Here is a 13204-nt window from a genome sequence, read left to right as displayed (position 1 = left end):
TTATCTAGAATTAATTTATTAATTAATTCACCCGATAAATCACCCATGAGTTAACTTTGAACCTCTTTTACGGAAATAACACAAGTTACCAATGTGTAGGAAATACATCGTATCGTTACAGGAAATTACGTGAGCTAGCAAAGGGACCCGATGGACATATATAAATCAAGCTCCTATAATCACAACGCTACTTGTAAACCAACAAGTCTGTCTCATGATTATAAAACTCTAGTGTTATTCCACTATAAGCCTAGAGCTGCACTCTCGATTTATATAGCATATTTACAAAGCTCTGATTAGCTCTAGTCCATGACTCAATATATTAGTATATCATCCCCATAGGATATCCATAATCGACTTGAGGTCAAGTTCCGTTTTACCTTCCCGATTACATTTATCTTATGTTCCATTATCATATCATCAGAAAAATACTATTCGTACTATTACAAACAGTAAACCATTAGATAACACAGAGTAGTCTAATGGCCGAGCGCTCGTATTTTCCAATCCACTGATAATGCATAAGAGGATATCATTGACTCTTTATAGGAGCTATGGATTCCACTATCTATGAATAACAAATCTACGCACACACGAGTCATACCCCTAATGTACCGGTAAGCGGACCTTTACATAATGTCAGGATGTCTCCCTTTAGTACATCAAAGGATACAAGTCAAGCATACGGGTTCATCATCCATCTCAGGATTAAGATGACATCATATAATTCGTCAAAAGGGAATTGTTTTATTCAAACAGAATTATTAATTAAAACAATTCAACTTTGGTCCGATCCAATATAGATTTCACCATTAGAAACTATATCAATGTCTCCACCCATGGAGTCCCACCTCCGACGACCAAGACAAGCCGTCTCTGTTAGGAAGTAGACAACATAACAATCTTAACATGAATAAAGCGCCCAACTTTATTCCCTCGATTGTGGATCATAAGATTTAGACTATCATCTTTAGATTCTTGTCTTCCGCATGTTCATTACATGCATGACCTAAAGATTTAGAATGACAGTCTCAGACTTTTAGTTTTCTTATCATACATTCAACTATTATGAACATAAAGAGGACAATACATAGATCTATGAAATAAACAAATCTTTATTAATAGTCAAAATGTCTCAAAGAATATTGTTACATTTATTCCTAAGGGCATAAACGCTAACACCTTCTTCATGGATGCCTCTCCTCCTTGGAGGGGTCAGCCTCATGGATGCAGGTTTAAGAACCTTCTTCATGGAGGCTTCTCATCCTTGGAGGGGGCGGCCTCATGGATGCCCCTTGGAGATTTTTGCAGGTTTAAGAACCTTCTTCATGGAGGCCTTTCCTCCTTGGAGGGGTCGGCCTCATGGATGCCCCTTGGAGCTCTTGGCAGGTTTAAGAACCTTCTTCATGGAGACCTCTTCTCCTTGGAGGGGTCGGCCTCATGGATACAGGTTTAAGAACCTTCTTTATGGAGGCCTCTCCTCCTTGGAGGGGGCGGCCTCATGGATGCTCCTTGGGACTCTTGGCAGGTTTAAGAACCTTCTTCATGGAGGCCTCTCCTCCTTGGAGGGGGCGGCCTCATGGATGCTCCTTGGGACTCTTGGCAGGTTTAAGAACCTTCTTCATGGAGGCCTCTCCTCCTTGGAGGGGTCGGCCTCGTGGATGCCTCTTGGGGCTCTTTGCAGGTTTAAGAACCTTCTTCATGGAGGCCTCTCCTCCTTGGAGGGGTCGGCCTCGTGGATCCCCTTAGGGCTCTTGGCAGGTTTAAGAACCTTATTCATGGAGGCCTCTCCTCTTTAGAGGGGGCAGCCTCATGGATGCCCTTTGGGGCTCTTGGCAGGTTTAAGAACTTTCTTTATGGAGGCCTCTACTCCTTGGAGGGGTCGGCCTCGTGGATGCCCCTTGGGGCGCTTACCAGGTTTAAGAACCTTTTTTATGGAGGCCTCACCTCCTTGGAGGGATCGGCCTCGTGGATACCCCTTGGGGCTCTTAGCATGTTTAAGAACTTTTTTTATGGAGGCTTCTCCTCCTTGGAGGGGTCGGCCTCATGGATGCCCCTTGGGGCTCTTGGCAGGTTTAAAAACCTTCTTTATGGAGACCTCTCCTCCTTGGAGGGGTCGGCCTCATGGATACAGGTTTAAGAACCTTCTTCATGGAGGCCGCTCCTCCTTGGAGGGGGCGGCCTCATTGATGCCCATTGGGGCTCTTGGCAGGTTTAAAAACCTTTTTTAATGGAGGCCCCTCCTCCTTGGAAGGGTCGGCCGTCTGGAGGCCTCTCCTCCTTGGAATGGTCGGCCGTCTAGGGGCCTCTCCTCCTTGGAAAGGTCGGTCGTTTGGAGGCCTCTCCTCATTGGAAGGGTCGGCTGTCTGGATGCCTCTCCTCCTTGGAAGGGTCGGCTGTCTCTGACGTGGCAGCGCATATTTTTCCACACAATAGAGCCTCAATTGAGCGTCACATGTTTCCTCATTAAACTCATTTGTCCGGCTTGTTTGAGCTTCATCTCTCTTGTCCGTGGCATTTAGTCGCCGACGGATCTTTTGCATTCTCCGCCTTGCTTCAACATCTTGACGACTCGCTTCAGTTTGTTTTACTCTCGGCATTTGGATTCCACTTGACCTAGCTCACTCATTTTTATGTTTTCACGTGTTCACATAAATTCCCAAAGCAATATTCATTGAAAGATGAGGGAAAAAAAATCACAAATAAGTATTTCAATGCAGATAATTGAAAAGAACATCTTTTGTCTCCATTAAAACTAACAAATTTTAACAGCACAAACAAGCATATCTGAGTAAATTTTTGTTTAGACATACACACATGGGTAAATATCATTCATAGACTTAATAAGAAACCAACATTTCTCCAGAAAAATAACATCAAATTTGTCCACAGCATATGAAATCAAATTTCACACCTTTTTTATATAATTAAAGTTGGGTTCCAGACAAATACCAAATAAAAATCATTAAAAAAAAAAGGATATTCAAACACGTTCTTTCCCTTCAACATCCATCCAAACTTAACTCTTCCACGTGTTTTCACTTAAGATAAAAGTACTAGGATTTCCTAATACACGAAGTTTTATTAAGTTACATGTTCATAAGCAACATACTTTTCCTTCAACTAGGCCAAACGAAAAAACAACTAACTATCATTGCCACCATAAATACGGTTTTGTTTTGGAAGTACAGTTCTAGTTTTTCAATCACCATATACGGTAAAATAACTTATCTTAACCCAATTCACATTTTGTTCATAAATCCAAAGAAATTTCAAACAAGAAATCTCAAAAATCATTCATAAAAAACATCCTCAACAATGACTACAAACAAGAAATTTCAAAAGCATTCACATTTAAACAATTTTCATTCAAAAAATAAAAATAAAAGAAAAAATCACTCACTTGAATCGAAGTGGAGTAAAAATGATCGAACTGGGATAAAAAAAGGCAGAGGCCGGCGGGAAAAGTTTGGAGGCGGCCAGCTGGAGAAGCGCGGCGGCCGGCCGGTGGGCAGCGCTTCTGTCGACGGCGGTAGAGAGAGAGTGATTGAATTTGAAGGACAGAGGAGCGTACTGAAAAAAAAAAGAACGGAGAGTTTTTTCACCTGATTAGGTATGAAGAAAAGGGCAATATGCTAGAATGACTATCCAACAGAGTGAAATTAGCAAAATGACCTTATTCATTTTTAATGAAAAACGACCACCTAATCATTCTTTATAAAAAGTGGTCAATCTGTAGTCATTTTACAAATAAAAATTTTTAAAAAGTTATTTTACTAATAAAATTTTTCTATTAAGTTATTTTTATAAAGCCCTCGTATGAAAATAGATGAAATTTAAAGGGTATATTAGTACTTTCAATTGCCACATCAGCTTTTACATAAGATTGATTTAATTAGATTAAAGGTAATTTCTTAAAATGAACTTTTGTGAGGGGTATTTACCTAAATATTCCCTGGTCCAACACGCACACTCTCTCTCTTCACGGAAGCACAACAGAAGCTTTATTTCCGGAGCTTCACCACCGAGCTTTCCACTGAGTAGAAGGCAAATTTCTGCAGCGAAACTTTTTGGAGCAAGGAGAAATGCTGTAGAGTTAAAATTTAGAGGTAGTGTTTTCTTTCTTTAAAAAAAGGGAAAAAAAAAAAAAAACCAACCAACCTAATTGATATGATTAATTTCAATATTTCGAGACTTTTACGGATAATAATGACCTAACTTTTGGCAATTTCCTTGCCGGCATTGAACAGGGTCAAGTTATGGGGGAGATTATGGTTTCTGCAATATATCGTCCAATTAGTGGTTTGCATAGACCTTATCTCCAGACTCTTCATTTTAACGAGTGTTTAAACCTTAATTCGGCTAAAAAGTTTTATCCTTTTTCAAGCGGGTCCATAAAGATGAACAATTCAATAATTGTTCCTAACATGGTTGCAAAAATTGAATATGGGTTTCTTTGTAGAGAAGGAGAAGAGGACAAAGATGAATCTGGCCAATTAGAGAAAGTGGGATTTGAACTTGAAGCTCCTGTTATTGAACAAATATTGCCCCCTTGGAGGAATTTGGAGACTTCCAAAGACTTAGATTTTGAGCCTGATGGCTTAAACCCGCCAAAGGTAGTTCCTCGAGAAAAGGCTGTGTTGAATTTGAATGTTAATAGTGTTCACTTTTTGGAGGAAGTGGATGAAGCAAAGTTGTCAAATCGGATTTTGGTGCTTAGTAGAACCAACAAGGTCAGAAGTGCATTGGAATTGCTCAGGTCCATGGAATTATCCGGCCTGCGTCCTGACTTACACGCCTGCAACTCGCTGTTATCTTGCCTCTTGCGGAATGAGCTGGTTGATGATGGTCTGAGAGTGTTTGAGTTTATGAAGACGGAGAAGATAACCACGGGGCACACGTACAGCTTAGTGCTTAAGGCGGTCACAGATGCTAAGGGCTGTGATGCTGCCCTTCGAATGTTTAGTGAAATGGAAAGGGAATGTGGAGTTAAGAATGGTTTTGATGCGGTTGTTTACAATACAATGATATCAGTTTGCGGGAGAGTGAACAATTGGCTTGAAACTCTGAGATTATGGAGATCCATGAAGGAAAATTGCCGTATCGGGACACGGATAACTTACTGTCTCTTGGTTAGCATTTTTGTTCGATGCGGTCAGAACGATCTGGCTCTTGATGCTTACGGTGAAATGGTCCAAAGCAAGTTTGAACCAGGGAAGGATACAATGCAGGCAATAATTGGTGCATGTGCAAAAGAAGGGAAATGGGATTTTGCTTTAAGCATTTTTCAGAGCATGTTGAAGAAGGGGCTCAAGCCAAACGCCATTGCTTGTAATGCAGTGATTAATTCACTTGGAAAAGCTGGGGAGATCAAACTGGCATTCAGGGTATTTGACGTCATGAAATCTTTAGGTCACTTGCCAGATACATACACATGGAATGCACTTCTCGGTGCCCTTTACCGGGCAAATCTACACGATGATGCTCTTCGGCTCTTTGAAAGGATCAAACAAGATCAGGATTCTGAGTTGAACTTACACTTGTACAACATTGCTCTAATCTCTTGCTCAAAGCTCGGGTTATGGGAGAGAGCTGTGCAGCTTCTTTGGCAAATGGAAGCTAATGGAATGTCAATTTCAGCTGCATCATATAATCTTGTTATCAATGCTTGCGAGACAGCAAGAAAGCCTGATGTTGCGGTGCAAGTGTACGAGCATATGGTTCACCTAAAATGCATTCCAGACACATTCACTCATCTCTCGCTTATAAGAGTTTGCATTTGGGGCTCCCTCTGGAATGAAGTGGAGGAAATTCTTAATGTAGGTATCTTTTTCTCCCATATGAAATGTTCCCCTATTACGTAGTTTAACACTTTGAATACTTAGGCCTTGTTCATTTCGTGACTCAAGTCATATTGCTACAGTATTTTCTCTCACATAAATTCAAATTGAACTTTTTTATTACAGTGTTTTTTTCTCACATACACAACTCAAGTCATGACTTGAGTTGTTCAAATGAGCACACCCTTAGTGTTACAAGTATCAACTTTATAAATCTGACTTGTTAATTTGAGCTTTATTTTGGGCTCTAAATGGCTAAGAATTTACTTTTTGCAGCAGGCTGCACCGGATGCATCCCTCTACAATGCAGCTATTCAAGGAATGTGCTTGAGAGGCAAGATTGATACAGCGAAGAAGCTTTATGCAAAAATGCGCAACTGCGGTCTCCAACCAGATGGGAAAACAAGAGCTATGATGCTTCAAAACTTGAGAAAAGATTCTGTTAAGCACAAGTACAGACCGCCATCTCGTCACAAGAGAAGAACCAGATTGTCTTCTTTGTCACTGTAACTAAAATTATCAAAGCAAGAATCCTCACAAAAGGGACAGGGAATTCACTTGCCCCCTACTTAGCAATGAGTAAAAGTTACCTTAGAAACACCGGTTTTTTGTGTGCATATTTTGACTTGTACAATAGCCTAACAAAAATGATTGGTTTTTTATATACCCAAGAAAGAGTCTCTATGAGTCTGATCATAGTGCTGTTGAAGAGTTTTGAGGTCTATGTAACTATTATGGAATATAATATTACAAAATAAAATGAGTCAAATACATTGAAAATTGTCTATCATGTGTTCTAGAACCAGTTTTGTTTATGATTTTGGTCCCCTCAGTGTCAGTTTTCCAAGGACATATTGATGCAAATAGGAGACATCTCTCTCTTTTTTTCTTTTTTTTTTTCTTATTAATTTTTTGAAGGGAGACATCTCTCTTATTAAGCAGCCAAAAACCCCGCACTTTCTGTTTTTTTCCCTAACCCACCCCCCACCCACATCTCTCTCTTTTTTTCTTTTTTTTTTTCTTATTAATTTTTTGAAGGGATCCATTTAACAGAATAACTTTTGTTCTAAACTCTGTTCAATCTATCTAAAAACATCACATTCTTTTCAGCTTCAGCAAATTAAAAAAAAAAAAAAACAGAGAGAGAAAGAACAACACTTTTTGAGATTTAAAGCTTATTCATTTGCATTTAAACTTAAAAAAAAAAATTAAATTTACAATCTATCTAAAAACATCACATTCTTTTCAGCTTCAACAAATTAAAAAAAAAAACAGAGAGAGAAAGAATAACACTTTTCGAGATTTAAAGCTTATTCATTTGCATCTAAACTAAAAAAAATATATTAAATTTAAATTATAATTTTGTTCAAGTTCATATTATTTGTAAAATCTGAATTTGAACTTAAATTTTAACTTGAGTTTGAAGTTAAAATCTAAATTTTAAATTTTCCTTTCAACTCAAGTTCTTAAATTCAAACATCAAATTAATTAACAATATTTTTTCTATTATTAAAAACACTAATTTTTTTGTTTTAATTTCGATTGAGATGATTTTTTTATGTCTTCACAACAACGAGACAAATAAAACATCACTTATATGCCCTATTAAAATTGTCCACTGCCATTGAATTTTTATTAAAATATTATCTAAATATAAATATAAATTTTGACTCACTCAAATACAAACTTAAATAGATTATCAATTCAAACTATAACTTAAAATGTGCACATCTAAACACAAACTCAAATTAGAATCTCAACTCAAATCAAGAACTGAACTCAAAGTCACCCTTACTTAAAATGCAAAAAAACAAACCTTGGTCATCAAGAAAAAATAAAAATAAATTAAGAAAAAGGTAAACAACTGATGAGTTAGGAAGGAGATGGAATATGACAAGCAGATTGAAGTTTAGATTCCAACGCAGACACATATCGATCGAGCATTGAAATCACAGCTTCAAATTCAGTGACTTGTTGATCAATTGTCTCTATTTTCTGCGCGTATTCATCGAAGCTTCCGCTTTTGGACTTCAGTTGCTCTACAAACACCCTCAGCCCGGACGCCACGTCTCCGTAGCCTTTGTATTCCTCCCCTACTCGCAGATTCATCTTCTCCAACAGCTCCAGCTGGTTGTTCGTGCCCTAACGAAATTGAATAAACAAATTGTTTGTTTATCACGGAGCACAAATTGAAACAAACAAAAAATCACTGGAAAAGCAGATAGGCAAAAGAAAAACCTGAAGCTCGGACTTGACCATGGCGAATACGCTGGTGAAGAGATCGTTGAGCGACTCGGCAAGCTCGTCGCGACTCGGTTGCTGATCCGTCTTCTCGGCCATATTGGTGGTCTGTTTGACGATCGGATTGGATTTGGTAAGCATACAAGCAGACTCTTTGACCTTCGTCGTTGGTGTATAGTAAGGTTTGCTATCGTTTACAAGAAAGACGGCATGCCGTCTATTGTAAACGACATCAAACCTTATGATACAGAATCTCTACAATTTAGTGGTGGTCAATTAACCTAAATCCCTAACAATCCAACTACCATCTTTGAACTAAGAAGCGATTCCTAGCTCAAAGATCAAAACTTTTTGGTCCGAACAGCGATTTGTAGTACCGAGTAAAATATATTTTCCATAAACACAGACACAAATACAAACTCTATCAAAATCAGAATCCAGTTCGAATCAGGAACCCTAAATCCTTTCTCAGATCCAAGTCCAACAACCTCGAAAATCACATCGAAACATAGCAAAATAACTTTTTTCTTTTTTTAATTTCAGAACTGAAAATCAGTCAGACGTTACGAACCTGAATCTTTGGTGGATTGAGATAGTTAGGTTTTTGAATCGGAGAACTTTCTGAAATTCGCTAGGTGAAGAGGAAGAACCTTGTCAGAGCTTTAGAGAATAAAAAGTTACGCGATAAAGGAAAGAGGAACAGGGAAGGCAAAAATAAAAAATAAAAACATCAAACGCAACTACAAGAGAGAAGGATTTTCTTTTTCCTCTTTCCCGCTGGAAAGCAGTTGCGTTTGATTTATTTTGTCATTATTCGACGTAATAGCAAAGAAAAATTCATTCAAGTATTTCATGGCAATAATCTACTGCGAAGAAGGGGATGAGCTTTATATACGGTTAATTGATTTAAAATTATAATTTAGAATTATTTTTAATTTATATTATATAAAAAAAATATTATAATAAGTTAGAGTTAATGATTTAAATTATGATATAAATTCTTATTCTAAACAGGCATCATTAACAAGAATATTTCTATAGTAGATTAGTTGCTATTATTATTATAAATAAATTATTATTTTGCTACTAGTGTGTTCTCTTTGTTTTGTTTTTTTTTGTTTTTTTTTTTTTTTGTTAAAGAAGCCATAATGTGTTTTCTTTGGTTGGGTAAGGAGGCTGTAGATTTTAGTAGAATTATTGTGAGTTGTATCGTAGGGAAAAATAGCTGTTAATTGTTATAAAAAAATAGTTGAATATTTGATAAATTATAATTTTATAAGTGTAGTTAATTTTAAAAGCAATATAACAGTGTTTAATAAATTATAAAGTTAAATTATTGTGAGTAATTAAAATAATTAAAATAAACATAAAAATACAAATTTACACTTATATACTTATTTTAATTTTATACACAAATATTTGCTTAACTCCCTCAAAAATGTTTTTTTTTTTAAATCCCTTAAAAAGAAAGTGAATTTCTTTCTTTTTTAAAAAAAAAAAAGAACTACCTTAAAAAAAACTCCATTAAAAAGAAAGGGAATATTTGTTTGTCTTAAAAATTGCTTGCTTTGGATACTGATTGCTAGTGTTGGAACTTCGGGCCGGCGGGCCGCCCGAAGCCCAAATTTTTTCAGGCTTGGGCGGGCAGGCCCATATGCCAGCCTGTTTAAGGTGTATTTTCGGGCTCGGGCTCGGGCAGCTCGAGTTTTGAGACCACGCTGGAGCCCACCGCCGTGTAGGTGCCGTCGACCGCCGTCCGCCGGAGTTTTTTTGAATTTTTCCGGCCAAGCCCGATTTGCCCAAATGCCTGACCCGCCCGAACCCGAAATTTTGAAAAAATAGTCAGAAAATGACCGTTGGGCTGCCCGACCCGAATTTTGCTCGAAAACCCGAATTTTGCCCGAATACCCGAGATGCCCGATTTGCCCGAGGTACCCGAAACCAGTCCAACGGCTAGTTTTTGCCCGAACCCGAACCCTAAACTAGCCGTTTTTGCCTGAATTTTTTGAAAAAAATCAATTTTTTAACCCAAAAATTTCTCTATAAATACCCTCCATCCCCTACACATTTTTCTCACTCAAACTCTCTCAATCCCTCTCAATTTCTCTCATTCTCTCTCAATTTCTCTCAATCTCTCTAAATCTTTCAAATCTCTATTATAATTTTTTAAAAAACTATCACATTATCCTAAAGCTCTATCTCTCTCAAATAACTATTATTTTTTTCATAATGGATCCTTTTGGTTATAGTGGTATTCCCGTTGATGCTCAACACAACGTGGAAGAATGACAATTTCCCACTAATGAATTTGTTACGCAAGAATCTACTAATCCAAGCCCTAGTGGACGTACTGGAGGTCATGGTCGCAATGGTGGCGGGCGTGGAGAAACGGCGAGTGCCAGTGTGACTGCGTCTGCAAGTGTTGCAACCTTTAAGAGGAAATCCAAGCACACCTCGACAGTTTGGGATCACTTCGACATAATTGATGAGATCGACAATGAAGGTAACACTAAATATATAGCTCAGTGTAAATATTGTTTATCCAAATTACAAGGTGACACTATTCACGGCACCACACACTTGAGAATACACTCTGAAAAGTGTCTTCAAAAGCTTAGCCAATCCGGTGGACCCAAACTCCGTCAAACACAATTATCTTTTGATCGCACAACCGGTGGTCTGACCACTTGGAAATACGATCCACAAGTAGATCGTATGGAAGTTGCCCGAATGATAGCTGTTTTAGATCAACCACTTAGTTTTGTAGAGCATCCTAATTGGCAACGATATATTAAGGTTGTACATAATCCTAATGCACAGTTTACTTCAAAAACTACTCTTAGAAAAGATTTATTAAAATTATTTAAAAAAGAAAAATAAGCATTAATAAACCTTTTACACTCGACTAGCGGGTGCGTTGCGTTAACGGTAGATATTTGGTCTGCCGTTGCCAATAAAAATTATTTAGTTGTAACCGGACATTATTTTAAAGGATTTGATTTAGATAAGAGAATATTATATTTTAAATGTGTTCTAGGATCACATAGTGTGGATTTAATATATAATATCATTTTAAATGTAATTGATGAATTTAGATTAAGAGATAAAGTAATGGCTATAACATTAGATAATGCTAGTGCCAATACAAAAGCAATTGAGTTCTTTGAAAATGATTTAAGTTTATTCGGTAACGGTACTATTTTCCACCAACATTGTGCATGTCACGTAATTAATTTAATTGTTAAATTCGGTTTAAAAGAAATGGGTAATCACATTAAAAGAATTATAGATAGTCTTGCATGGATTCAAGGTCGGAACCAAAGACAAGAATATTGGTTTAGATTTTTACAAGCATTAAATATACCTCCTAGAGCATTAGCGTTAGATATACCTATAAGATGTAACTCAACTTACATAATGTTTCAATAATGCATCCCCTATAAGGATGCTATAACAAACTATATGTGTGCAAAAGTAGGAGTATGACATATAGACGCATATGATTGGTAAATTGCCGAAGTTTTGTATCAATTTTTAGGTAGGTTTCATGAAGTGACTCTAAAACTTAGTGGAACATATTATCCAACATCACCTTTAGTTTTAAGAGAACTTTTATGAATTAGTATTTTATTTAGCGAGTATAGGGAAGACCCAATCTTAGCAGTTCCTATCCATTCTATGAAAAATAAATTTATAAAATATTGGTCTAAGTTGCCTTTGTTGTATGGTTTAGGTACTATTTTTGATCATAGATTAAAATTAGAAGGTTTAGAAAGTGGTTTAGAAAACTTATGTGATTTTGTAGGCATCAATTGTAAGGACCAATATCCAATAATAAAGGATAAAATATATTCGATCTATAGTAAATATGAGATTATGTTTAGAGTATTTCATAGAATACAGGAACCGCAACAACAAGACGAAAACCCACATTCATTCTTGAATGTTTTCGGGTTGAAGAAGAAGAAGAAGACAGCTCAAACAGAAGCTGTGAGTGAATCTTCATCAACAAATGGCAGTGGCAACGGCAGCGGCATCTTTAACGAGCTTATGGCGTACCTCAGTGAAGGCTTAGTAGTTGGCGGTACGGTAAAATCGTTTGACTTAGTTCAATGGTGGAGGGCACGGGCATTAACTTGGCCAATCCTAACTCGATTGGCAATGGATATATTTTCGATCGCAGTCTCCACTGTTTCATCAGAACAAGCCTTCAGTACGACATGAAGAATACTTGAGGAACGCCGAAATGCATTGCAAAGGGATATTGTTGAAGCATTGGTTTGCATTAAGGATTGTGATCGGACTGATCAACGTCTACAGGATACAATTTCGCCGGTAAACTAAGAATGGATTGATGAATTTAATCGATTAACATTTAATTTTAAAGACGATCCTTCAGCTTCAAATTAAATTGTAAATTTGTAATTTGTAAATATGTATTTACTTTTGCCGTTGTATTTGTAATTGTATAACTTTGTAAGTTTGTAAGATTTGTAATTCGTCACAAAATGATTGTACTCTTTTTTCCTTGCCAAGTTTTTATCCCAATTAGGTTTTTCTTGGTAAGGTTTTTAACGAGGCAATCATGAATTACGAATTTAATACATCAATAATATACATGATAAATTTATTCAATTGTGTTAATAATGTCTATTGAATGTTGATTTTGATTTTTACATAATTTTAACACAAACTAACTTAATAATTATAAAAATTAAACAATATTTAAAAAAAATTCGGGCAAATCGGGCGGGCTTGGGCGGACTAACACAAGTCCGCGGCCCGTTCAAGGGGAAATTCGGGCTCGGGCGGGCGGCCTAAATTTTTTAGGTGGGTCGGGTTTAGACTCGGACAAAAACTTTGTTTTTCGGGTGGTTGCAAACGATCCGTCTAAAATTTCAGCACTACTTATTGCTTTGATAAAAAATGAAAAGCAAATAAAAACAAATGTCTTTCTTCTTCTTTCTTTTTCTTTTTCGTTTTTCCTTAGCAAGTCTTCTTCTTCCATCACTTGCATTCCCAAAAATAGTCTTCTTCTTCCATGGGTTCACTTGCAGACCTAAAAAAAACCCAGATCCTAATCACACTGCCGCCCACCCCACCAGTTACCCCACCGCTGAACC

At 37.1% G+C, this 13204-nt stretch overlaps 2 protein-coding genes across 4 annotated transcripts; one reads left to right on the top strand and one right to left on the bottom strand.

The window, feature by feature from the left end:
• Positions 1 to 3949: 3949 nt before the first annotated feature.
• Positions 3950 to 6553, top strand: LOC21401120 (pentatricopeptide repeat-containing protein At3g29290). 2 transcript variants are annotated; one of them, XM_024167522.1, is made up of 3 exons: positions 3950 to 4109; positions 4251 to 5819; positions 6120 to 6553. In XM_024167522.1, exons 2-3 carry the CDS (start codon positions 4260 to 4262, stop codon positions 6348 to 6350), a joined length of 1791 nt encoding a protein of 596 aa, XP_024023290.1. In that variant the 5' UTR covers positions 3950 to 4109; positions 4251 to 4259; the 3' UTR covers positions 6351 to 6553. The 2 variants fall into 2 exon arrangements, with proteins under 2 accessions (XP_024023290.1, XP_010099281.2); XM_010100979.2 differs by having other exon boundaries at positions 6117 to 6553.
• Positions 6554 to 7661: 1108 nt separating this feature from the next.
• Positions 7662 to 8925, bottom strand: LOC21401119 (biogenesis of lysosome-related organelles complex 1 subunit 2). Of its 2 annotated transcripts, none has more exons than XM_024167528.1 (3): positions 8653 to 8925; positions 8079 to 8336; positions 7662 to 7982 (listed from the first exon to the last, which is right to left on the bottom strand). In XM_024167528.1, exons 2-3 carry the CDS (start codon positions 8220 to 8222, stop codon positions 7713 to 7715), a joined length of 414 nt encoding a protein of 137 aa, XP_024023296.1. In that variant the 5' UTR covers positions 8223 to 8336; positions 8653 to 8925; the 3' UTR covers positions 7662 to 7712. The 2 variants fall into 2 exon arrangements, with proteins under 2 accessions (XP_024023296.1, XP_010099280.1); XM_010100978.2 differs by having other exon boundaries at positions 8079 to 8189.
• Positions 8926 to 13204: the final 4279 nt, after the last annotated feature.

The sequence above is a fragment of the Morus notabilis genome, unplaced genomic scaffold (genome assembly GCF_000414095.1).
Source record: "Morus notabilis unplaced genomic scaffold, ASM41409v2 Scaffold948, whole genome shotgun sequence".
NCBI lineage: Eukaryota > Viridiplantae > Streptophyta > Magnoliopsida > Rosales > Moraceae > Morus > Morus notabilis.
The sequence above is the reverse complement of the archived record's forward strand: the minus strand, read 5'-3'. Positions and strand labels throughout refer to the sequence as shown.

Excerpts from the sequence above, each read along its gene's own strand:
- LOC21401120 (XM_010100979.2), top strand. The coding sequence starts at position 4,260 with ATGGGGGAGATTATGGTTTCTGCAATATATCGTCCAATTAGTGGTTTG. Across the intron at positions 5,820-6,116 it reads AAGTGGAGGAAATTCTTAAT|CAGGCTGCACCGGATGCATC; the intron begins GTAGGTATCTTT and ends TACTTTTTGCAG.
- LOC21401119 (XM_024167528.1), bottom strand. The coding sequence starts at position 8,222 with ATGCTTACCAAATCCAATCCGATCGTCAAACAGACCACCAATATGGCC. Across the intron at positions 7,983-8,078 it reads TGGTCAAGTCCGAGCTTCAG|GGCACGAACAACCAGCTGGA; the intron begins GTTTTTCTTTTG and ends CAATTTCGTTAG.